General features: G+C 35.0%; 2 protein-coding genes and 1 long non-coding RNA gene across 4 annotated transcripts in view; all 3 read left to right on the top strand.

The window, feature by feature from the left end:
* The window catches only part of LOC114254856 (L-xylulose reductase), a 60,446-nt gene that overhangs the window by 24,648 nt on the left and 10,478 nt on the right, over positions 1-25,320 (top strand). The window contains exons 3-4 of one of the 2 annotated variants that reach the window (XM_036282509.1): positions 149-297; positions 17,284-17,480. In XM_036282509.1, coding sequence (XP_036138402.1) covers positions 149-297; positions 17,284-17,414 — 280 coding nt within the window. In that variant the 3' untranslated portion in view covers positions 17,415-17,480. Of the gene's footprint in view, positions 1-148; positions 298-17,283; positions 17,481-25,320 lie in introns of those variants that run through there. The other variant, XM_036282510.1, reaches the window with a different exon arrangement.
* LOC118644302 lies at positions 5,020-13,433 on the top strand. Its single transcript, XR_004962107.1, has 2 exons — positions 5,020-5,812; positions 13,069-13,433. It is a non-coding gene; the product is annotated as an uncharacterized LOC118644302 (long non-coding RNA).
* LOC118644299 lies at positions 7,516-11,289 on the top strand. Its single transcript, XM_036282508.1, has one exon. The coding sequence runs from the start codon at positions 7,538-7,540 to the stop codon at positions 11,225-11,227; it is 3,690 nt and encodes a 1,229-aa protein (XP_036138401.1). The 5' UTR covers positions 7,516-7,537; the 3' UTR covers positions 11,228-11,289.

Consider the following 25,320-nt stretch of genomic DNA (forward strand, 5'->3'; position numbering starts at 1 on the left):
TTGTCTTAAAGTAAAATGCAGAATACGTTAGTTCTTTGTGTCTATCAAGTTTTTTTTATTAAAAATTTTTATTTTTAGTCTTTTATAATTTAATTACGTAATACTTACAAAGAAAAGTTAAATATTTCACGAATTGTGATATTTTCAGGGCAATGGCCTTGGAATTGGGTCCACATAATATAAGAGTTAATAGTGTTGGCCCTACAGTTGTTTTAACAGAAATGGGAAAATTAGGTTGGAGTGATGCGCAGAAAGCACAAAGCATGATCAGCAAAATTCCGCTCGGTCGATTCGCTGGTACGTAATAAACATGAGTATTGTTAATCCAAAGAAATTTAATTTACTAGTCCTTTCATCGAATCTTTGTTTTTTAAAAAAATTTTATTCGTACGAATTATTCATAAATTTTGTGATAAATTTAGACATTTTTTTTTAATTCACAATTTGTTAATCGCTCGTAATCTATGCACTAATTAATACACAGCGATCGTCTTATGTATTAAAACAGATCATTTATAATCCATAATCGTCTCATGACATGATAACCTTTATTTATGTAATATTTGCGTCATGAATGTTTTATCACTCACCATATAGATGATTCTTGTATCAACGTACCTACATGCTGATATATGACCGATCGGTAGTAAACAAAATAAGTATCGGTAACTGGCAATATCCAATGTTATTTCTGATAAAAATAGAAATATTTAAATAGATCTTCTCAGAAAATTTATTAACGAAAGATAATTTACGGATATTAGTAAAACTGCAAAAATTGATAAAGCATCACCAAATTTAAATTTAATTCATGAAGTAGATATTATCTATTTCATGAATTAAATTTAAATTTGATGATGCTTTATTAATTTATAAAAAAATATGAATTAAATTTAAAATTAAATTTAAATTTAAATTTAAATTTAGATTAGCCAATCTCCAAGAATTTACAAAATTTTTTAGATTGCACTTTTAAAACACGAAATGTTTACCAATATGTATCTTTTTTATTAAGACACCTTTTTATTAAGACGCTTAATCTGAAAACATAATATTGTTCCTTAATGTTCACTCGTGTGCGGGTCTGACTTGATTTATACGTACAAAATGCACAACTTTTATATCAAGCACATTTTGTTACGAGTCCATGCTAGACGCCGACAATTAAAATTTTTTTTGTTTTTTGTATAAAATGGTTACGTCCGCACACTGTTATCGTCTATACCCAGTGAACACAGTAATATAGCAGCGGTGTAACAGCAATGTAACCAAATATAACAGGTTACGTTACTCTGAAATTACACGTAACTTACATGTAAGTTACAATTTCCGACTCAGCAATATAACATGTTATAATTACATGTTATTTAACCGTTACACAACAGTTACAAAGAAAAATAAAATAAAATAAAAATTTAATTTTTAAAAATTATTTTTATCAACAGCACATACTACATTTAAAATAAATTTTTATTAATTAATTAAATTTAAATTATGTAATTTTTTATTTTATTCTTACTTGCCGCTGCTAGGTTTGAACCCGGGACTTTAGGATGACGAACCTTGTACTCTACCTGCTACGCCAATTTGACTCATCGATATGGGTACTTGTTATTGTCTACATATACTTATATGTTATAAACTGACGCAACTATATTATTTTTTATAAAAGCAATTAAATTTTGCAAAACATATTAAAAATAAATAGCATTAATTTATTTACTTATTAATTTCATTGTTAAATTTATCTTTTTTTATAACCTTAATAATTTGATGGAAATTGCGATCTATTTAGCACTAATCTTTGAAGCGTTCAAATGATTAATTAGATGGTTAACTATATAGATCGTAATTCTAAGAAAAATTGAATAGTATACATTTATTATTCTGTTTTTGTTCAGCACATGATGAATTTCGATTTTGTGCATTTTTTGGGCGCAGTAATTGTAGACAAACCGTTATTTTTGAAAACGTTATCTTTATAATAATTTTTTTTATTATCAAATAGATCTATTATTCAGGATGTTATAATGTTGTCTGATTTCTGAGTCAACTACGACGCATCGTTCCGTAATAACATTGATACGAACGTGTTACAATTATACAATTTTTGTTGAATAAGTGTAACGCCAAAACGATGTATAACAGCTATATCACTTGCATATAACAAATATTACGTAACAGGTTATTTCCATGTCATATAGCACCTACATATCACAAGAATAACAATGTTAAATTACTTTTAACTTCCATGTTATATTGCCGCTATAAAATGTGTTCACTGGGTATATACTTTAATTCTGTAAATGCAATAAAAAGTTGGACATTGGAACAAATTGTACAATTCTGTCGGTAAAACAGATGACTTTAGGATCCCCGTACTTTAATTTTGGAAAAGAATTTCTAAATCTATAGAAGAAATACATATAAAATCTCATTAAGGGAATCCTAAAGTCGTCTGTTTTACCAACAGAATTGTACAATTTGTTCCAATGTCCAACTTTTTATTGCATTTACAGAATTAAAAATCCTTCTCTACAATTAAATTATAGACGAAAACAGTGTGCGGACGTAGCGATTTTATACGAAATACCAAAAAAAATTTTTTAATTGGCGTCTGGCGTGGACTCGTAACAAAATGTGCTTGATATAAAAGTTGTGCACCTTGTACGCATAAATCAAGTCAGATCCGCACACGAATGAACATTAAGCAACAATACTATGCTTTCAGATTGAGCGTAGGCGTCTTAATAAAAAAGATACACATTGGTAAACATTTCGGGTCTCAAAAGAGCAATCTAAAAATTTTTTTTTAATTCTTGGTATAAAATTCAATTTATGAGCTGATATTAATACATAAACTTTAATTCTGGAAAAAGATTTCTAAATCTATAAAAGAAACACATACAAAATTTTGTTAATGACGTGCACAAATGACTACGATTATCGACCTCGATCAAGTTTGACGAGCAGTTTAGCATCCCCTATCAATCTGTGAATTGGATTTTATACCGAGAATAAAAAAAATGTTTTCATATTGCTCTACTTATTAACTTTTTGCGCGTATAACCTTAATTTTTGTTTTATTATTTTCTAATTTGCAGAATGCGAATTTTTTTTTCTAGGCTTCTAATCTTATTTTTAATTGCACGATATTGTTTTTGAAAGTTTTTTTTTTAAAGACGACGGGATATTTTATACATATAAACTGTAGATTTTTCATATAAAGCAAATATTGTCATTAGGTGACTTATAAAAAACATTTTTTTAATTTATCAAAACAAATCGTACGTCGCCCCCATCATTTTTCTATGTACTTCAATCATGTAAAAGGATTTTGCATTCTGTTATTCCAATTTAAAAATCCAAGTTCTCAAAAAAATATCGATAACTCTGTCACTCCAGGATTCCCTTAAAAAATGCATGTAATTAAATATTAAAATATTTATGTATGTATTATGTACATAGCGTATACATCACAATCTTAAGTAAGTTTGCTCTAACAATTTTCTAAAAAAAAAATTATATGGTTATTTTAACTTATTTTACTTTTTTTGTTACTTTAACGCATTAATGTCCAAAGACGTAATTTTTTGTTCCTTTTTTAGCTTTATTCTCAATAGGAAAAATAAAAAATGTTTTGACCAAAATCATGTATCTTATTACTTTGGGGTGTGCTCTTTTGATCACCGTGATCAAAATTGCATTTTCATACTTCAGAAAACCAATTTGGCGGATTTTAACCCGTTTACACCCACAATTTTCCTTAAATCTTCGGATAAATATTTTTTATTGAAAACGAAGGGATCTTGATAAAATTGGTATCCTATAATTTTTAGGTCTGTTCTTTCCAAATCTGGTGTCAGTTTTTCATTTATCAAATCAAAAATTTTTTATAGTTACTTTTAAAAAAAAATTTCAAAAAAATTAAATTTTATTTCGTTTAAATCTTATTTCCTGTTATGAAACTGCTGTCCAATCAAGCTACAACTCTAGATCGCTTGGTATAGCTAAATTGACTAAAAGATAGTATCGATCGGTTAGACATTGAAATTCAATATGAAAGGCTTAAGGTGGCGTTTTTATGTGAAAAAATTTAGATATTTTCTTGAAACTCAATAAAAATTAGTACTTTTTGTTATATATGAGAATATTTCAGTTATTTTTTATATGATCTTTCAAAATATAATAAATTTTACAATACAAAAAATACATATAGTAACCTAACTTTAAAAAATTTATAATTACTTGATTTCATTCAGTAACTATGCGTTTGACCTTTACTGACTTTAAAAACGGCATTTATATAAATTTTATTATGAATTAAATATTACGGTGTCAATATAACTTTAATATAATTATAACATCAATATAATATCAATATAATTGGATGCATTTAAGCATCTTAAAAAATATTTTTTTAATATGTATTTTTTTCATAAAATATTTCGTTTTTTGTAAAAAATATTTACATGATTTACAGATGAAGTAAAACAATAATTAACGTTGAATATTTTATAAATTCTAACATTTTTCTAAATGTATGTTGCAAAAACATTAAAAAGTTTAATACAGATGATAACAATGCAGCAATGTAATCTGCAGATTTTGACAATACAGATCTACCCTTTGTCACCCGTGAGGAATACTCCACATTGCCCAACTCTCACCAACTTGGAAGTCAGAGCCGCCGCAAAGACTTTTGCATAACGCATAACGTATGTACATAAGCAAATTGATTGGTCCATAAGCAAAGTGCATAAGAAATTCAACCAATCGAATTTCTTATGCATTTATGTTATGCGTAATGTAAAAGTCTGTGCGGAAGCCCTCAACGGTAATAGAGAGTCGTTTTTTGTTTTTACTGTTTTTTGTGTTTTTGTTTTTATTTAAATTTTTTTAGTTTTTGTAATTTAAAATTTTTTAAGATTTTTGTTTTAATTTCTTTTTTTTTAATTTTTTAAAATAATTATAAATATTTATAAATTATATATTTTTTAGATTTTAATAATTTATATTTTCAATTGAATTATGTTGTGCACTTTTAAAAAACAATTTTTACAATAAAAAGTTGACCTCTAAGTTGGTGAGAGTTGGGCGATCATTCATATACACGAAATGCTGTACGTGTTACTGGGTGTGTAGAAGAGACGTAGGGGATGAGCGAAAAAATTGATGGTCGCGCCGTTATTGAATAACGCTAAAAATAGAGAAAACATGTACATACACGGTCATGCAAACCTCAGCATCTCGCGAAATAGATCAGAACAGTTGATAAGGAAGTTCATGGACAATGTAAACTTTGACCTTTATATCTTAGATATAAAGACCTTTAGTAACCTTTATATCTAAAGATAAAGAATTTTTAATTAAATATTACGGTGTCAATATAACTTTAATATAATTATAACGTCAATATAATATCAACATAATTGAATGCATTTAAGCATCTTAAAAAAAATTAATGCCATTAATGGGCTGAATCTAAAACTTCTAGAGGTTCAACCCAGTAAACAAGAAACATCGACCAATGTTTTCAATTTTTCTTGCTTAAATCGATAGTATTTTATCCATAGAACATCCCTGCTCAAAATGTTCAATAGAAACTGATAGAAACATATGGAAATTTGATAGAAATTTGATATGATTTTATCTGAATCTATCATTTCTATCGGATACTAGATTTCCTGCTAGATAGAAAAGTTATAAAATTCTATCGTTTCTTATCGTATCTGAATTAAACGATTAAAACTTTATCTGAATATGAATACTTTTCTATATGATCTTATCTAGTTATCTTACTGAAAGTTACGTGTAAGCATCGTCCACGTATTTTAGGAATGCACTTAGACAGAATTAAGATATATTGTTATTAAGCATAAAACTACTTATCATCTACGGAATGCACTTACAGAGGATTAGAGATATACTCCTAATGTATATTTTCCATTATTCTGTTTTTAAGAAGTACTTTACATTGTTCTCCTCTGAGTGTATGGAATTTCCCTTTTTTTCTAGTAAACATAATACGTCATTCTACCCATATAAATAGAGCACCCTTCGACGACAGAGTCGGTTCTCTCAGTTAATAGTTCACAGTACGTAGTACTCAGAATCACGTAGTTATAAGTAATAATTGTAAAAATTTGTGAAATAAAGTTTTTTTTTTATAAGAAGAAAAACGACGATTCTTACAATTGGTGGCAGCGGTGCGGGATAATTAGCAAATAGTGAAAAGTGCTTTTACTTCGAGGACAATATACTAGTTGCACTAGTTACCTCCGAGGAGGACCCGAAGATTATCCTGCTGTATCGAACTCAACGGGGACAGACTGGCGTGGACAGAGTACAGAGGGGTAAGAGAAATAATTGCCTCTGAAACGGAATCAAGCGAGGGTAGCAATATTCTAGAGTCAAGAATTTTCGTTACCGCTCCAATGTCGCGCGCACAGAGTCCTAACCGCGAGCAAACGCTCACTTTCAACATATTAACCGACAAAATGCTCGAAATGACAGACGCAATAAGAGAACTCAAAAATCAAATAACGGAAATTAAAATAAACGGACATACGAATCAAATTCCATTGCAAACGACAAGAGAAGAGACTGTTGAACCTGAAAACATTATAAAAAATTACAATAAAGTTATGCAACTAATTCCGGAATTTGATGGAAATAATGTGGAAACCTTTATAAACCACATACAAACAGCAGTAAAACGATTAGCAGTCGATCAACATGAGCTGCTTCTCTGTAGCATTGTGGCACAGAAACTCACGGGAAGAGCAAAAAACTCAATTAGAACAGACACTACGCCAAACTTTCCACAGTTTTACGAAAAACTGAGATATCTTTACGGCAAAGCACAGAATATCTCCGCTTTAGAGGTGCAAAGAGACACCTGCATCCAACGTCAGAGCGAGTCCATCGATGAATTCATAAATAGATTTCTTCGCATACATGATGAAATTATTCACGCAGTAAATTCACAGGGCACTGGCATCGCAACTATTTGTGTACAGGAACAGCTATACCAGCAGAAAGCTGTGGAAGTGTTTCGCCGCAACGTAAAACCTGAGATTGGTGATCATTTGTATTGTTTTGAGTTCAGCCTGCTCAACGAGGCATTCTCCAAAGCGAGAGCCTTCGAGGGAGAGCTCCGACTAAGAAAAATGCGAATGCAACGCTATGAATCTTCAAAAAGATTCTCTCAAGAAAAAACACGGTTTCAACCCAAGGAATGCAGCTATTGTAAGAAGCGTGGACATGAAGAAAAGGAGTGCAGAACGAAGGCATTCCACCTGCAAAAGGGACAGCAAAATTTTCGCGAGCGCCAACATCCCAATCAACCACCGGACCGAGCATCGCATCATTTGTATGCAGCCAATCAGGACCTAAACAACAGCAACGACGAGAAGTCTACCAAGGACCCGGCGGCACGTACGTCAGAGCACCCAGAATTAAATTGAAGATTCCAGGTTTCAAAGATACTATTTTCTTAGTAGATACAGGTTCAGACATATCTTTAATACATGAAATGTTTATTGAAAATCATAACTTACCAAAGTTAGACGCAATAATTGTATCTGGAGTCACTACGCACTCCATAAAAACTAAATACGCGGTAGTAGTAGAGGTATTTGAAAAAAAACATACATTTCATGTATTAGATGATCATTCGCCAGTACAGCATCAGGGAATACTAGGTATTGATTTTCTCACAGCAAACAATTTTATATTTTCAAACGAGCGACTAATTCTAAGCGGAAAAGAATTTAAAAGGTGCGATAAACCGCATCCCGATAACGTGAAAAGAAAACAAGACGTGTTAGTAATATTCAAAGATGACACTGGAGCGATCACGAGAATGAATGACTCTAATAAACCTATATTGCCGTCACACTTACATTCTGAGATAAAAGGCATTGAAAGTTTTTACGAGACATCAATCTATCCCATTTCAGAAAAGATATTAGATAACACGCGTTTAGAACTATTGAAAGAAAATACCCGTCTTTCACATATTCAAGAACATTCCAGCGAGATCTGGGATATCATAACGGAATTCCATGATATTTTTACCTTACCAGGAGACCCTCTTCCTCTTACTAAATTAATTGAACACGAAATTAAAACCTCGGACGAAATTCCTGTTAACACAAAACAATATCGTTATCCTCCAATACACCAAGAGGAAATTAAGAAACAGATTAAAGACATGCTTGCAAAAGGAATTATACAGGAATCAGATTCACCTTATAATTCACCCCTTTGGATTGTACCTAAAAAGCAGGATGCTTCTGGTAAACCCAAATGGAGATTAGTAATAGATTTTAGAAAACTTAATGAAAAGACCATTCAAGACGCTTATCCGCTTCCAAATATAGACGAAATATTAGATCAGTTAGGTAATGCGCGATATTTTTCTGCTTTTGATCTGGCATCGGGTTTCCATCAAATCGGCATGCATCCCAAAGACATTCAGAAAACAGCCTTTTCTACTCCAAACGGACATTATGAATACACTCGAATGCCCTTCGGTTTAAAAAATGCACCTCCTACCTTTCAAAGAATGATGAATCGGGGCTTAAAGGGATTAATTGGTAATAATTGCTTAGTTTATATAGACGACATAATAGTTTATGGAAAAACAATCGAAGAGCATAACAAAAATTTAAGAATATTATTTGAAAGACTTAGACAGGTCGGGCTAAAATTACAACCCGATAAGTGCGAATACCTCAAACCGGAACTTGAATATTTAGGGCACGTTATTTCGGAACAAGGCATACAACCTAACCCTAATCGAATCGAGAAGGTAAAAACTTACCCAGTACCAAGAAATCCGAAAGAAATCAAACAATTCCTTGGGCTAGTCGGTTACTACCGTAAATTTATCAAAGACTTTTCCAAGATAGCGAAACCGTTAACACGATTACTCCAAAAATCCTCAACCTTTCAATGGACTAACGAACAACAACATTCTTTTGAATCTCTCAAATCCAAGTTAATAACGCAACCTGTATTATCTTATCCTGACTGGAACAGACCGTTTGTTTTGACCACTGACGCATCTAATGAGGCCATCGGGGCAATACTCTCACAAGGAACAATAGGCAAAGACAAGCCATTGGCTTTTGCCTCTAGAACGCTTAATAAAGCAGAGACTCGATATAGCACTACGGAAAAAGAATTACTCGCGATTGTATGGGCGACAAAACATTTTAGACAATATTTATACGGAAAAAAATTTACAATCGTAACGGACCATAAACCTTTAGTCTGGCTAATGAACGTGAAAGATCCTAACTCCAGATTAATGAGATGGAGACTTAAATTAGAAGAATTCGATTACGAAATTGTTTATAAACCGGGAAAAACTAATACTAACGCCGACGGACTGTCACGAATTCCAGTAAATGCAATCGACTCCTATCTTTCCGATGAAGATATCGAACACATATTATCAGACATAATAAAAGAGAAACGCGAAATTAAGATTGCTTTTAACAAAGATCCAGTTCCGGGATGGTTAAATATTGATCCGAAATCTGTCTCCTTGGAAAATCTCTTAACTTTAATATCACCAATCATTGAGGATACAAATGCTGATCCTGACAAATGGACGTTATATTTCATAGGACCTATTAATACCAAGACACGAAACACTATAGACGCTTTAATTAACACGTACAACTTGCAGTCTAAAACTAAGACGATAATAGAAGAACGACCGTCTCAATGGTTTGAAGATAAGTTTCCACTACCAACTCCAACGAACGAATACTTACCTGAAAACGATTACGAAATACAAAAGGGACCATCATCTTCTCCCTCAATTCCATCCTCATCCAAACCAAAAATGAATAAACAAATAATAGTAAGAAATCAAGTCGGTAGGCAAACCAATAAAACAATACTATTTATCGAAACCCCTCCTGAAATTACTAGAGAAAACGAAGTTTATGTATCTCCTCACGCAACTCACAGACAATTAAGTATTCAACTACATGACTTTTTAACTGAGAACGATCATCATCTAAATATAATACACGATCAGAAGGAAGTTAGTAAATTGATTTCAGTTATCGACGAATATTATCTTGGAGACAAATTATACATTTACGTTTCTCAGTATCTTCCAGAAATTAAAAATAAAAATGAAATTATATCGGATGCACATTCCGGCATATTAGGCGGTCATTATTCAACAGAAAAGACGCTTCAAAAGATTAGACAAAAATACAATTGGCCAAACATAACTGTTGACGTCAAAGAATTCATTGACAAGTGTGAATTATGTCAACTCAACAAGCCAGGTACTCAAAAACCTTACATCTATTCTTCTCCTGATATCCCACAAACTCCAAATGACAAAATATCCATCGATATCATGGGACCGTTTGAAATAACAAACAGAGGAAACCGGTATATCCTTGTTACCCAAGACTACCTGACACGATATATTCTCGTAGAACCTCTAGTAGATAAATCTACGGCCGCGATTATTAGAGCCTTGTGGTACTCCTGGCTCAGATATTTCGGAAAACCTAAAGAACTACTTTCCGATAACGCTTTAGAATTTACTTCTAACGAATTTAAGACACTTTGTGATAAATTGCATGTAAAACACGTACTAACTTCAGTTTATCACCCGCAATCGAACGGAAAAAATGAGAGATCACACTTAATACTAACCGAATATATTAGACATTACATTAACGAACAAGAGCAATGGGATATGATACTACCCCAAGCAATGCTCACATACAATTGCACAGTTAATAAAAATACAGGCTATACGCCTTACGAGTTACAATTCGGTAGGGAACCAAATCACATCTTCAGTGAAGAAGATGAAAGGGTAACCCTTCAAAAACAAATTGAAGACTTACGTCTTCAACACGAAAATAAATTGGAAGAAGCGCGTAGGAGCATACGCGACTATCAAAATTCCAATGTTCCTATCAAAAATTACGTACCAATTGAAAGCAATGAGTTGATTCTTGTAAAGAATTTCAATGCCAAGTCATTCGAGCCACAATGGAAAGGTCCTTTTCCTGTTGTTCGACATGACAAATTCATAACATATCATATTAGAGAAAACGGAGAAATTAAACAATATCACAGAAGTGATATTAAACCTTTCGTTTCAGGCAATAGGAATGGATCTGATACGAATCATTCCGATACTTCTTCTCCTGATTCCCCAGGGTCATCTTACTGACAATGTGGAGAGAGAGAAGTTCAAGATCGCTCAGCTAGATGATAGTGAAGTAATTTACCTCGAAACTTTAGATAAAGTAAAATTATACCACGAACAATGGAAGATTGTAGTAGGATATGATTTATCGGATTTAGAGAAAAACTTTGCTATACTTAAAAAAGCGTATACTGATTTACTTAACCATTATTGTGTTAGTGAAGGGAAATGGATATGTTCCTCCCAAAAACGAATAACTAAGCGATTAGATCAACTAAGCGAAATAGAAAACGAAGTAGAGAACGTTCAATATTTAGCCGGATTTCAAAAGTTAAATAGAACCAAGCGCGGATTATTTAATTTTATAGGTGAAGTCAGCAAAACATTATTTGGAACTTTAGATGATACCGACGCGACCTATTATAATAACGAGCTAGATAAATTGTATGCGGATCAGAAAAATATTATTCAATACGTAAAAAATCAAACTAGCATAATACTTAAAACAATCAAAGGCTTCACATCCATTGCAAATACAGTAACTAACGTAAACGAACAATTCAATCGCCTTAGAAATGTATCACAATCTAATGAAATAAATATTTGGATTGACGAAACGCTCTTAGATTTAGATGACGAATTACGCAAGTTAAGCGAGGAAATAAAAAGGGCAGAAGAACTGATAATCGACGGTAAACATGGGACTGTTAAACCTTACGTTCTATCACCTAAAGAATTGTTTAGCGCGCTTAGACAACACAGACATGTAGATAACTTTCCGGTCCCTTTAGAGGAAATATATTACACTACTCTCGTAGACGTAAGTGAGATATCGATAGCATTAACGGGGAAACGAATACTTATTCAATTTTTAATTCCTCTTATAGAAGATAAAATCTTAGATTTAACTAGAATAATTTCACTTCCCAGGCACGGCTGGCTGGGACAATCTATTATCGACACTACTCAAAAACTCATTTTATTAGATCCATTTAGAACTATATTTATGCCAATTAGTGAAATAGAATTAACCCCAGCGAAAAGAATCGGTAAATATCAATTACTAAAACGAATCTATCCTGATTATAAAGTAGGTATTAAAGATAATTGTTTAACGGAAATCATTACAAAACGCGAATCAGAAAAATGTACAACTAAGTACATGCAAATTCAAAACACTTTATGGATCCAACTCCATACAAATCGGGATTGGATTGGTATAGCTCCAAAAGAAGAGCTGGTGCATGTACTTTGTTCCGATAAAATACCTCGTAGCGCACGAGTCTTTCGAAATTTTATACTTCATTTAGAACCAGATTGTACAGTAATTTCCAATACAGCTACTTTAAAACCTGACAATATAGCTGTAGACGAAATCGAAATACACAAGACTATTCATTTAATAGATCAAAAATCAATTAATGAGACACTCTTTCAATATCAATTAACAGATATACCTATGGACTTAATAAAAGAAACTCATATTGAACCGGAACGATTGCAAACTTTAGGCAAAACTTTAGAAGAATTAGATAACATAGCGGAACGAATATCAACACATCAAAGAACCATTACATGGAAAGAAAAATTTATGTATTATCTTCAATTGGCAGGATATATAGCCCTTGGCTCTGTCCTGTTTGTATTTCTTTATAAAATCGGATTATTTTCAAGCATTATTTATCTATTGAAACAGCTGTGTGGAAATTGCTATAATCAGTGTAGCTTTGGAAATCGCGCACCTACGCAACATGTACATTACACGCCTCATGCTCTACATGTTAATAATGAACTAGAACCAGCAATTAGACGATTAGTCCGAACCAAAATTTGAATAAACCTCAAATTTCTTTATAAGGAGGGAGGTGTAAGCATCGTCCACGTATTTTAGGAATGCACTTAGACAGAATTAAGATATATTGTTATTAAGCATAAAACTACTTATCATCTACGGAATGCACTTACAGAGGATTAGAGATATACTCCTAATGTATATTTTCCATTATTCTGTTTTTAAGAAGTACTTTACATTGTTCTCCTCTGAGTGTATGGAATTTCCCTTTTTTTCTAGTAAACATAATACGTCATTCTACCCATATAAATAGAGCACCCTTCGACGACAGAGTCGGTTCTCTCAGTTAATAGTTCACAGTACGTAGTACTCAGAATCACGTAGTTATAAGTAATAATTGTAAAAATTTGTGAAATAAAGTTTTTTTTTTATAAGAAGAAAAACGACGATTCTTACATACGATTCAAGGTCTATAAGACTATATAAATTAATCTGAAATTATCTTAGGCAAAACTTTAGAAGAATTAGATAACATAGCGGAACAAATATCAACACATCAAAGAACCATTACATGGAAAGAAAAATTTATGTATTATCTTCAATTGTCAGGATACATACCCTTGGCTCTATCCTGTTCGTATTTCTTTATAAAATCGGAATATTTTCAAGCATTAACAATCTATTGAAACAGCTGTGTGGAAATTGCTATAATTAGTGCAGCTTTGGAAATCGCGCACCTACGCAACATGTACATTACATGCCTCATGCTCTACCTGCCAATAATGAACTAAAACCAACAATTAGACGATTAGTCCGAACCAAAATTTGAATAATCCTCAAATTTCTTTATAAAAAGGGAGATGTGAGCATTATCCACGTACTTTAGGAATGTACTTGGACAGGATTAAGATATATTAAACATGAACTACTTATCGTGAGCATTACCTGCGGAATGCACTTATAGAGGATTAGAGATATATTTCTAATGTATATTTTCCATTATCTTGTTTTTAAGAAATATTTTACATTGTTTTCCTCTGAATATATGAAATTTCCCCTTTTCTTTAATAAACGTGATACGTTTATATATACGATCATTTTGGCCTTATAAATAAGGCACCCTGCGACTGCAGCAACAGTTCTCACAGTTCTCTCAGTTCTCTTAAAGTACTCTTACAGTTCTCTCTAAACTCTCTGAAAATCCGAATCACGTAATTATAAGTGATAATTGTAAAAATTTATTAAATAAAGTTGTTTCTTTTTATATAAAGAAAATCGACAATTCTTACAATATTTATGTGTTACATATATCATTACATATATTACACATATATCGAGCGAAATAATTACCCAGCACAAAAACATTGCTGCAATGTTATTATAACGTTACCTACTAACATAGTAACGTTTCCAAGTATGTAGTTTTTAATGTTGTATACAACGCCATTATGAACAAACTTTGGCTTTAATTAGGAAATTTCGGTAATGTTGAAATAACATTTGCAATGTCGTTATAAATAATATTGCATTTATATTTTTTTAACATTGCGAAAATGTTAAAACAACATTGTGAAAATGTTAAAATAACATAATTATAATGTAAGAAAAAAAATTAAATTTATGTTTCTCTTAAATTTACGTAACAAGCACGGTTATTCCACCATAATCGCATTTGGCATTACTTAATTTCTGCGATCAGAAAAACGGTCACTCATCCAATTGTGAATCACCGTCGACGTTGCTTTATTTCGAAGACTGTACGCAATCTAATACTTCATGATGATCCATGAACACTTGATGATCATGAATGCATATTTGTTATAGATCAGTTTAATAGATGTCAAAAAGATAAAACATGTAGTTAAGTAATATTTTTATAAATAAATATAAATTTAGTTTTTTTACTGATTTTTATATATGCGAAATAAGACGCGAAATAACTTAATAAAAATATGTTTTGCTTTGTTCTTCTATAAAGCTAAAATTATGTAATTATAAAAAATTAATAGAAAATAGTAACTTAAGTAATTATTTTTTTGAAAATTTTTAAAAAAAATATTTATATATCAAACAATAAATAAATTAATGTAATTTTAATACATTTATTTACAATTATTACAATACAATTATTTGTAAATAATTATAGTATTATATAAGACTTATATAATATTAAAATATTGGGGGAATGAAAGATGGCGTGGTTAAGAGTGGAAGTGATACAGAGAGCTCCGGAGTGAGAGGGTGTGCTGTGGAAAAAAACTGAAAGAGGGAAGTAAGAAGTGGAGATTCGGGAAGAGGAGGTCGGAAGATGATCGGGAAGAAAAGAGAAATCGGAAGAGGGAAGAAATGAGAGAGGAAAGGTCGGAGAGTTTTTGGAGCTGACAGTGAAAAGTATGGAGGAAGAAGCAGTGGACAGGAAGAAGAGGTCAGAGAGAGAGCGCCAGGAGGAGAAGTCAGTCGGAAAAAGTGGCGACGAGGAGAGAGGCAGGAAGAAAAGGCAGATGGCGGGAGTAGAGCAGCGGTATGGAAGCGGAGGTAACGGAGAGGAGGAATGGCGCTATCTAGAGAAGAGAGGAGGGTGGCAGCAGTGGAATGGTGGGACGAGTGGCAGGATACACAAGAAAATGGACCAAGATTGGCAGGAGTGTGAGGCACGGTAGCGTGTATGAAAACGCTGAGTTCTAGAACACGTGGTCCTTCGTAGCTATATGATGCGAGGCGTTATGTCAGTAAAGTTAGTAAGTGAGAAAAGAGCGATTGTAGAAGACGTGGATGTAGAGAGGAAGTGTGATAGGAGAGAGACCGTGGAGATCAGATTGAGAAGTGTAGCGGTGAGAGGAAGAAAAGAAAATATGGTCAGAGAAGGCGATGGAAAAAGTGGGAAGAGAGATGAGGAAATTGAGGGTGGAGATGACGAGAGGGCTGAAGGAGGTGAGGGAAAGGTTAAGATGCTTTGAGAAGGCGATGGAAAAAGTGGGAAGAGAGGCTGGAGGCTTTGGAAGGAGAAGGGACGAAACCAGAAGAGGAAGAGAAGGAGTTAAAGGAGAGAAGAAGTACACGGGAAGACAGAGGTAGAAGAAGCGGGAATAAAGGGGAACAGTGGGTGGAGGACGAGGAAAGAAGTTTGACGAAGGAGAAGAGGAACGGACAGGAAGACCGAGGAGGAGGTGGTGAGAGAGGAGTTGTGCAGCCGGGTGGAAACAAGGGAGAGGAGAAGAGAGGGGTGATAGAGAGAGAAGGAGGGAAGGCGGAAGTGAGGGAGACTAGTGGCAGGAAGTGATGGAAGAAGAGGAGGAAGAGAAGCGAGAAGAAGAGGCGAGGAGCGAGAGGAACAGAGGCACCCAAGAAGGAAGGAGAGAAGAGGGAAGGCAGGAGGAGTCGGCGAGAAGAGAAGAGAGAACACGTGGAAAACGGAGGAGGAGGGTGAAGATGGGATAAGGGATAACGGGAGAATAGGGGGAAGGGGACTGAAAGCATGGAGGAGGATGGAGAGGAAGATGGAGAAGAGGATGAAAGAGACGGCGGAAAGGGAGAGTTGGGAAAGGATGAGAGGGGCAAAGAGGGAGAAAAGACAACAAGTCTCGTATGCGTTATGATGAATTAATGGGTTTATGTTGAAAAATTATTTTGCCTTTTATTTTAAGGTATATAATTTTTATAGTAGGTATTAAGTTTATGTTTTTAAATTTATTGTAGTGAGAAGTAGATATGATAAAATTAGAATATTTTATAGGTGTGTTAATAATAATTTTATTTACAATTATATATTTATTGAGAGAAGAATAAGGGAGGTGAGAAGGAGAAAATAATATGGAGGGTGGTGGAAGGGGAGGGGGTGATAGAACGAAGAACGATAATAAAGGGGATTTTGAAAAGGGAGTTAGGAAAGGAAGTAGAGTTGGGGATGGTAACGGAAAGAGTGGGGGAAGGGGGAGGAATAGTGGTGATAACGGAGGTTCTGCAGAAAAAAGACGGATTGGCTACTAGAAAGAAAAGCGGACATCAAGAGGCGTTGGAAAGTGAGATTGGACGAGGCTCTTTCTATGGAGGAGAGGAAAATTAGGTTGAGGATGTTGGAGAGGGCAAGGGAAGAGAAGAGTAAAGGGAAGAAAGTATATGTGGGTAATAGAAGTATGTGGGTGGACGGGGTTGAGTGGGTTTGGAATAGGGGGAAAGAGAAGTGGGAGATAGATGAGGGAGAGGAAAAGGGAGGAGGGAGATAAGGTGAAGAAAAGAATGGAGAGGTGAATCGAAGGAGGAGACTAATGCTTTTGATTGGTTTTCTTAGGAGGAGAAGCAGGAAGGAAGGAGAGAAGGCGAAAAAGCGTGAGGGTAATGGAGACTGAGAGGCGGAGAGAGCTGAGGGAGACAAGAGAGAAAGGAGAGGAGGAGAGGCCCACTGAGATGAAGACGGAATAAAGGAAACGGAGGAGGAGAGGTAGAAGCAGGATGGCAGAGATGAATGAAAGAGAAAGAGTCAGGAAGGAGGGCCGAAGAAGGAGAAAGTGGTGGCGAGGGGAGGGGGAAGGGGGGTAAGGGCGTGCGAGGGGGGTGGGGGAAATAACATGTAAAGGTCGATTTGGGAGTAGAGGAGTGATAAAAGTGTAAGCGGTTCGGGAACGCTCCGTAGTATTTCAAAAGCGCCTTGTAACCTTTATATTGGGACACAATAAAGTTATTATTATTATTATTAATACTAAAATATTTATCAACGTTTTTGAAGCGTTTTTGAAGTAATAATATATGTAAAAATACTAAAAGTGAAAATTTATAAAAGTTTTTAATGTTTTACATGAAAATTATTTCTAAAAATTTATATTTATATAAAACATTAAAAATTTCTATAAATTTTTATTTTTTGTATTTTTACATATATTATTACTTTTAATATTTTTACATATTTATAGAAATTATTTCCCCCAGGATGTTATTATAACATTAAATCAATACCCACCAAACACCAAGTTACATGTAACGTACCTGTTAGTTGTAATTTCCCACTCAACAATGTAATTGTAATATAACACGTGTGTTAAATTGCAATTATATTATTGAGTGGGAAATTACAACTAACAAGCACGTTACATGTAACTTTATGTTTGTTGGGCATAACATTAATGTAACATTATTAATTATATAAACACAAAACATATGACAAACGCATGATTAGTAGACGATATATGCGTACATAACAGATGAATGTAATTAAATGCACGAGCAAAATATACAAATTTAATAATTTATATGATAACATATAATTCATATTATAAACACATAAAAAATATTTAAATTTATATCTCTAAAATTATTAAATGTTTAGATTTTATGTATTAAATAATTAATATTTTTTGAATATTTATAAAATTATGTTATAATATTTAATAATATTTAAAACACGTATGTAACTCGTGTTTTTAAAATATTAGGACAGTAATATTTTTAAATAATATTTTTAAAATATTTATCAAACATTACATCATAATGTTTAATGACATTTAAATAACATATTAATAAATATTTTTACAATATTTTAATAATATTAGGACAGCAATATTATTAAGTAATATTTTAAAAATATTTATCAAACGTTATGTCATAACGTTTAATAACATTTAAATAACATTTAAATAATCTAATAAATGTTTTTAAAATATCTTAATAATATTAAAACAGCAATATTATTAAGTATGTTTATAAAAAATGTTTATAAAACATGTTAGCACTGGGAATGTTTAAGTGATACACGAGCGGATATGATACACCGGAAGTACTTTATTGTTGAGAATACACAGTAATCAGAGACTATTTTTGAGTACGCGAGATAGACACGTGAGAACGGAATATCTGTTGATGAAGAACATAGATCAAAGAATATAGAGATGTAAAACGAAGAAACATATATGAATAGATATCGACCTTGCGATTGGCCGAACGACTGAGGCGCTCGATCTGTATGACGTAGGTATACGCCTAACGCTGATTTGCTAATGTCTAACATTCTCTCTTTCTCCCTCAAATAGCGTTTAACAATTTTCGTCTGGTTGCAGTCCAAATCCCAAGCTGCATTTTAGATGTTTCACCAGGGAGGGTTTTCGTCAGGGTATCAGCAATCATTTCCTCGTTAGGCGTATAAATCAATTCCGCAGGATGGTTCCTTAGAAAGTCCCAGATGAAGTGATGCCTGAGATCAATATGCTTGGATCTCGAATTAATAACGGGGTTGTTAGCCAGTTGTCTAGCGCTGAGATTATCATTGTAAATCTTTACATTTGCAAGACCAGGTATCCCAAACTCCTTGATGAAGTTCATAAGATGAAGGGCTTCCTTGGCGGCATCTGAGATGGCCATGTATTCCGTCTCCATTGATAATAGTGCCACTGTTCTTTGCTTGCGGGACTCCCATGAAATGACCGTTCCACTTAGCATGAAGACGAATCCCGTATATGAGCGCCGATCGAGAGTACACCCCCCCCCCCAATCGGCATCTACAAATGCTGTCATGGGTGAGTCGCCCTTTTGTAGACTAATTCTTAATTTGCGGTTCCCTTTAAGTAGCGAAGTACTCGTTTAGCTGCCGTCCAGTGTTTTGTTGTAGCAAGCGTTGAATTGACTAAGCGCGCTCACTGCGTGAGCAATATCGGGACGGGTTCCCACGGCGGCATACATCAGCGAGCCAATAAGTTCCCTGAATGGACGTGCTTTCTCGTTGATTTCTGCGGTGTCCGGTCCCTTTATCAGCTTGGCATCCGAAGCGAGTGGAGTATTGGTCTTGCAATCATTCATGAATTTGAGAAGGTGCCGTTAGCACACGCTGCGATAGCGCACATCCCGATAGCACACATACAAATTTAGTAAATTTCCGATAGCGCACATCCCGATAACACACGTCCCGATATCGCACATCCCAATAGCACACATAAAGATTTAGTAAATTCCCGATAGCGCACATCCCGATAGCACACATAAAGATTTAGTAAATTCCCGATAACGCACATCCCGATAGCGCACATCCCGATAGCCCACATCCCGATAGCGCACATCCCGTTAACGCACATCCCGATAGCGCACATCCCGATAACGCACATAAAAATTTAATAAATTCCCCATAGCGCACATCTCGATAATGCATATCCCAATAGCGCGGGTGAGTTCCAAATGCACACAGATCAAAATGGACACAGCAGGCTGAATGTAACGGACACAGTAAAAACAGACATAGTGTCAATCAGACAAAAATAAATTCGTGCAAAATTTTCAATAAAATTTTATAGGCATGAAGTGTTTACTGAATGTAGTCAAATGTAAACAGGGGTGAAGAGGGAGTGTGGGTGGCCCTTGCTACGCGTAGAAAGTCGCAAACTTATGTGGTACATTACAAAGTGTGGCCACACACACACACACACACACACACACACACGCGCGCGCGCGCGCGGAAGGGTGCAAGGGGAGTTTCGCCCCCCTTCCCTCCCGCACCCAACCCGTCGGTTGGAGTGCCCTGAAAAGTTGCAAACCCATGTGGTAAGTTCGTTTGTTACTCAGTTTCGCACTGTGTCCGTTTAATTCAGCATGTTGTGTCTATTTTGATCTGTGTGCTATCAGGATGTGCGCTATCGCACCGTGTGCTAACGGGACCCTCCCCATGAATTTATTCAGTATTGTCTGAATGTATCCCCTCTGGGAAAGATGTATACGCTCTCCCTTTCATTGAATTTCGAATTCCAAACAATATTTATATCGCTTCGTCAAGATCCTTTATTTTAAAGTGTTCGAAAAGTTTTTGTTTTATTTCATTCTCCTCTCGATCGTTGGAAATAATTAGGATGTCATCGACGTATATGAGAACAAAGGTTGGTTTCCCGATGTCAACGTATACGCACGGATCGGCGTTTGTAGGAGTCAGACCGATGATCCTGAGTCTCTTGTCGAGTTCAGTATGCCACTGCACTCGTGATTTTGGTGTTTTTCTTTTCGATGATTGTCCTTTCCAGCATCTCCTGTAGTAGATCAGGTTTTTCCATAAAGATTTCTGTGTCGATTTTCCCATTTAGGTATGCCGTTTCGACATCGTTATCCTTAAATTAAGTCTAGCAGCTAAGGCTAAATAATAGTCTGAAAGACACTAGACGAGCGACCGAAGCAAAGGTTTCAAAGAAGTCTATGCCGGGTTGCTGAGCGAATCCCTTTGCGACGACGCGAGCCTTTCTTCGATCTAAGGTCCCATCAGCTCTAAATTTTTTGCATAAGACGGTTCGACATTTTATCACCTTTCTGTCTTTGGGTCTGGTGACTATATCGAAGATGTCATTCTGAATGAGACTCTTGATCTCCGTGTATATGGTGTCACGCCACTCGTCACTATCCGGTCCAGATACTGCCGAATAAAACAGGATTTCTACATTCATTGCGAATTCGGCATTGTGCCACTCGTTAATTATATCGTCTCTCGAGTCGTCAGAGGTTGCAGGCTCACTCGTTCTAACGATATTAAACTCTTTTCTTGGTCGACCGGGTTTCCCGGTCATAATTTAGCGTGGTCTCCCTGGAGCGCGCCGTACCTGTTCATTGTCTTGATTTTCCTTACATTGTGTTTCAATATCCTCCGGCGAGGAGTTTGGATAATCCTCGAATGGTCTTTTTTCAGGTGCGTCGATCGGATAGTTCTCTGGATCGATTTTGCTATGACTGATTTCTCCTTTTTGAGTCTTCGTTTGAGCCAATTCTTCAATTTTACAAGAAAAGTCTTTCATGAACTTCACGTCACGGGCTACGTGCATTTTTCTCTCGGTATCTATATGCGGTAGGCTTTTGCTGTTTCAGAGTATTTGACAAATATGCCCTCAATGCGTTTTGGCGCGAGCTTGTTTCTATTTGGAGTTTTATCCAGCATGTACGCCCTGATGCCGAATTTTTGCAGATCTTTTACACTCGGGCGCTTGCGTGTCCGCGTCTCGTGAGGAATTGTGCTATCCAAGTTTGTCGTGACACATCGGTTTCTTACGTGATTTGCAGTGGCGATGGCTTTTGCCCAGAAGGATGTGTGGAGTTCTGATTGATTCAACATGCAGCGTGCGCTTTCTACAAGCGTCCTATTTTTACGTTCTGCTACTCCGTTCTGTTGCGGCGTGTATGGTGTTGATAATCGTCGTCGTATTCCGAATCTCTTCAAAATATTGTCCATCTCGGTATTACAAAATTCTTTGCCGTTATCTGATTAAAGCATCTTGATCTTCTTACCAGTTTATGTTTCGGCGTAGTTTAGGTACTCCAGGAATTTTGAGCTTACCTCCGACTTGCTTTTAAGAAAATAAACTTTAGTCCATCGGCTATAGTCGTCTATAAATGTTAGGAAGTAATGCGCGCCGCCTTGTGATACGTTTTGCATCGGTCCGCACACGTCCGCGTGTATTATTTCCAGCGGAGCTGTTGTTCGCTTGCCACGTTTAGGGAATGGTAGACTTGCCTTTTTTTCGACAGCGCATGCACCACATGCCAATAGGACGTCGTTGGCACTGAAATTTAGATCAGAGACCAAGTTCTCTTAAAGCATCAATAACATATCCTTCCAATTCAGATGACCAAATTTTTGGTGCCAATCGTTTATGTGACATGATGAGCCTTCAAATACTGCGCGTGCCGCATCCTGTACTTCATGGACGTAGAACAGATCGCCTGAGCGATCGGCGACCATTTTCACATTTTCGAAAGCATCCTTTACATAGGCGTGGTCCTTTGTAAATAAAACTTGGTGATCTCTATCGACAATTTTGGCGACGGACGGTAAATTTGTACGTAAATCTGGAACATACAACGTGTTTTGTAATGTAATGGATTTATCTCGCTTACCATTTGAGATTTTTATCTCGACGTCTCCTTTAGCGGTTACAGAGGCAGTAGCGTCGCTTGCAAGTTTAACACCGCTGCTGATTCGACGTGTGTTTGTGAATAGTTCGGAGTCTTTGCAAAGATGAGACATGCATCCACTGTCCAAGCACCATCTTTGATCTACGGTAGCATTACATGTGATGTCCATAGAGGTGATTTGATTATCTTCTGCGAGGAAAAATTCATTCGTTGTGTTTACACTCTCTTTGTCCGCTTTCAGCTTGCTGTAACAGTCCGCTGTCTTATGGCTCTTTTCCTTGCAGTAGTTGCATTTTGGTTTTGTAGTAGTGCTCTTCGCTTCCTTGTCGTCTTTGTCGGTTTGTTGGCTCTTGTTATTTGTGGGCTTCTTTTTAACTTGCCTTGATAAAAGAGCGTTCGATCCCGCTCCACCGCCCTTATATATTTTACTATCGTGTTCTTCTATGATTTTGATCATTAATGCGTCGATTTCCGGTAGGTTATCTCGCGATTTGATCGCACAACAGAAATTATCAAAGGTGCTGGGTAGACTGTGAAGCAGCATGACGGATAGCAAGTTTTTATTAATTTTGATTTCGAGGGCATGTAATTTGTCCACAATATTCATGAAACGTGACAGGTAATCTCTGATGTCGTCCCCTTCGTGCATTTTTTTCTAGCAGCAATTGTTTTAGAAGAGTAGCTTTCCTCATGGGTCCTTGCAATGCGTATACCGATTTTAACTTATCCCACACTTTCTTCGATGTCTCGCAGTTACGGAGGTGTTTGAGCTGTTCGGGACTCATTGATAAGATTAGATCAGATTTAGCCTTTCGATCTTGGAACATCCAGGCTTTAAGCGCGTTTTGAGATGCGGTGAGGATGTCACCCGTGCCGGATACGACTGGTTTTGGAATATCGCCATTTACGTATGGCCACGCGTTACCTTTTACTAAGAGCGCTTCAATTTGGATTTTCCATTTATTGTAGTTGTTTTTTGTTAATAGTTCAATGCGCGTGGAGTTGACGATATTTGTACCTGACATCGTGGTTGTTTTTCCCTCAATGTATGATTTGCTTTAATTGTGGCGATTTGTGAATCTCGTGTAGATTTATGTTATCGTACGATCTTGTGTTCGACCTCTTGTCACGGCTTCGCTTCTGGGCCTATAACCTGTTAGCGTTGGGAATGTTTAAATGATACACGAGCGGATATGATACACCAGAAGTACTTTATTGTCGAGAATGTACAGTAATCAGAGACTATTTTTGAGTACGCGAGATAGACACGTGAGAACGGAATATCTGTTGGTGAAGAACATAGCGCAAAGAATATAGAGATGTAAAACAAAGAAACATATATGAATAGATATCGACCTCGCGATTGGCCGAGCGACTGAGGCGCTCGATCTGTATGACGTAGGCATATGCTTAAAGCTGATTTGCTAATGTCTAACAAAACATTAAGTTATAATGTTAAGAAATTTCTTTAAAATTAACGTTTCAAAAACGTCGATCAATGTTTCTTGCTTACTGGGTACGTCTTTTTTTAAATATGTCTTTGGTTTTTTGTCTTCGGTCTAGGAGTCTGTTTGTCTGTTTTGTCTGTTGAATATTGCCTAATAACCATGTGTTTGTCATATGCTTTGTATTGCAATGTTTACATAATTAATAATGTTACACTAACTTTGTTATTAATTTAATGTTGTAAATAACACCCTGGTAAAAAAAATTTCTATGAATATCTAAAAATATTTATTAAAAGTAAAAATTTGTAGGATTTTTTATTTTTTGTATAAATATTATTTTTTGATAGAAATTTTCAAAAAATAACCACAAATTACTATTTTTTATTAATATTTTATAATTAATAGTTTTAGCTTTATCAGAAAAACAGAGAAAAAACATGTTTTTATGAGTTGTTTCACATGCGATTTCGCATATGTAAAAATCAGTAAAAAAATTGTAAATTTGTATTTATTTATAAATTTATTTATTTATTTTTTTTAAGAATATAGTGATTGAGAATTAGCCCATTTGAGAAAAAATTATTTAACTACAAGTTTCATTTTTCTAACATCTGTTAAACTATTGGATGGGTGATCATTTTTCTGAAGCAATGCCAAATGCGAATATAGTGAGGTAACCGTGCTTGTTAAGAAACAACGTAAATTTAATTTTTTTCTTACATTATAACTATGTTATTTCAATATATAAAATATAGAATAGAACGTTTATTCTGGCTTCCTTTTCGGAGTTACCAGGGTGTTTTGTGGAGCCCACCAAACCCCTTACAATCCTTCTTCTCTCAGTGTCCTCTATTTATACATGACAAATATAAAAATACAAAATACAAGAATTACAATAACCATGTAGCTTAGCGGAAGTCCACTTATCCTATATAACACCTACTCTCTAATATTCGATCTACAGCGATCTCTATCTATACCCCGCCAGGGAACAAAAAGCCAGACAACCAAACCCA

This window comes from Monomorium pharaonis, chromosome 2 (assembly GCF_013373865.1).
Source record: "Monomorium pharaonis isolate MP-MQ-018 chromosome 2, ASM1337386v2, whole genome shotgun sequence".
Taxonomy (NCBI): domain Eukaryota; kingdom Metazoa; phylum Arthropoda; class Insecta; order Hymenoptera; family Formicidae; genus Monomorium; species Monomorium pharaonis.

Bases quoted from the DNA above. Each gene is read 5' to 3' on its own strand.
- LOC118644299 (XM_036282508.1), top strand. From the start codon at position 7,538: ATGTTTATTGAAAATCATAACTTACCAAAGTTAGACGCAATAATTGTA.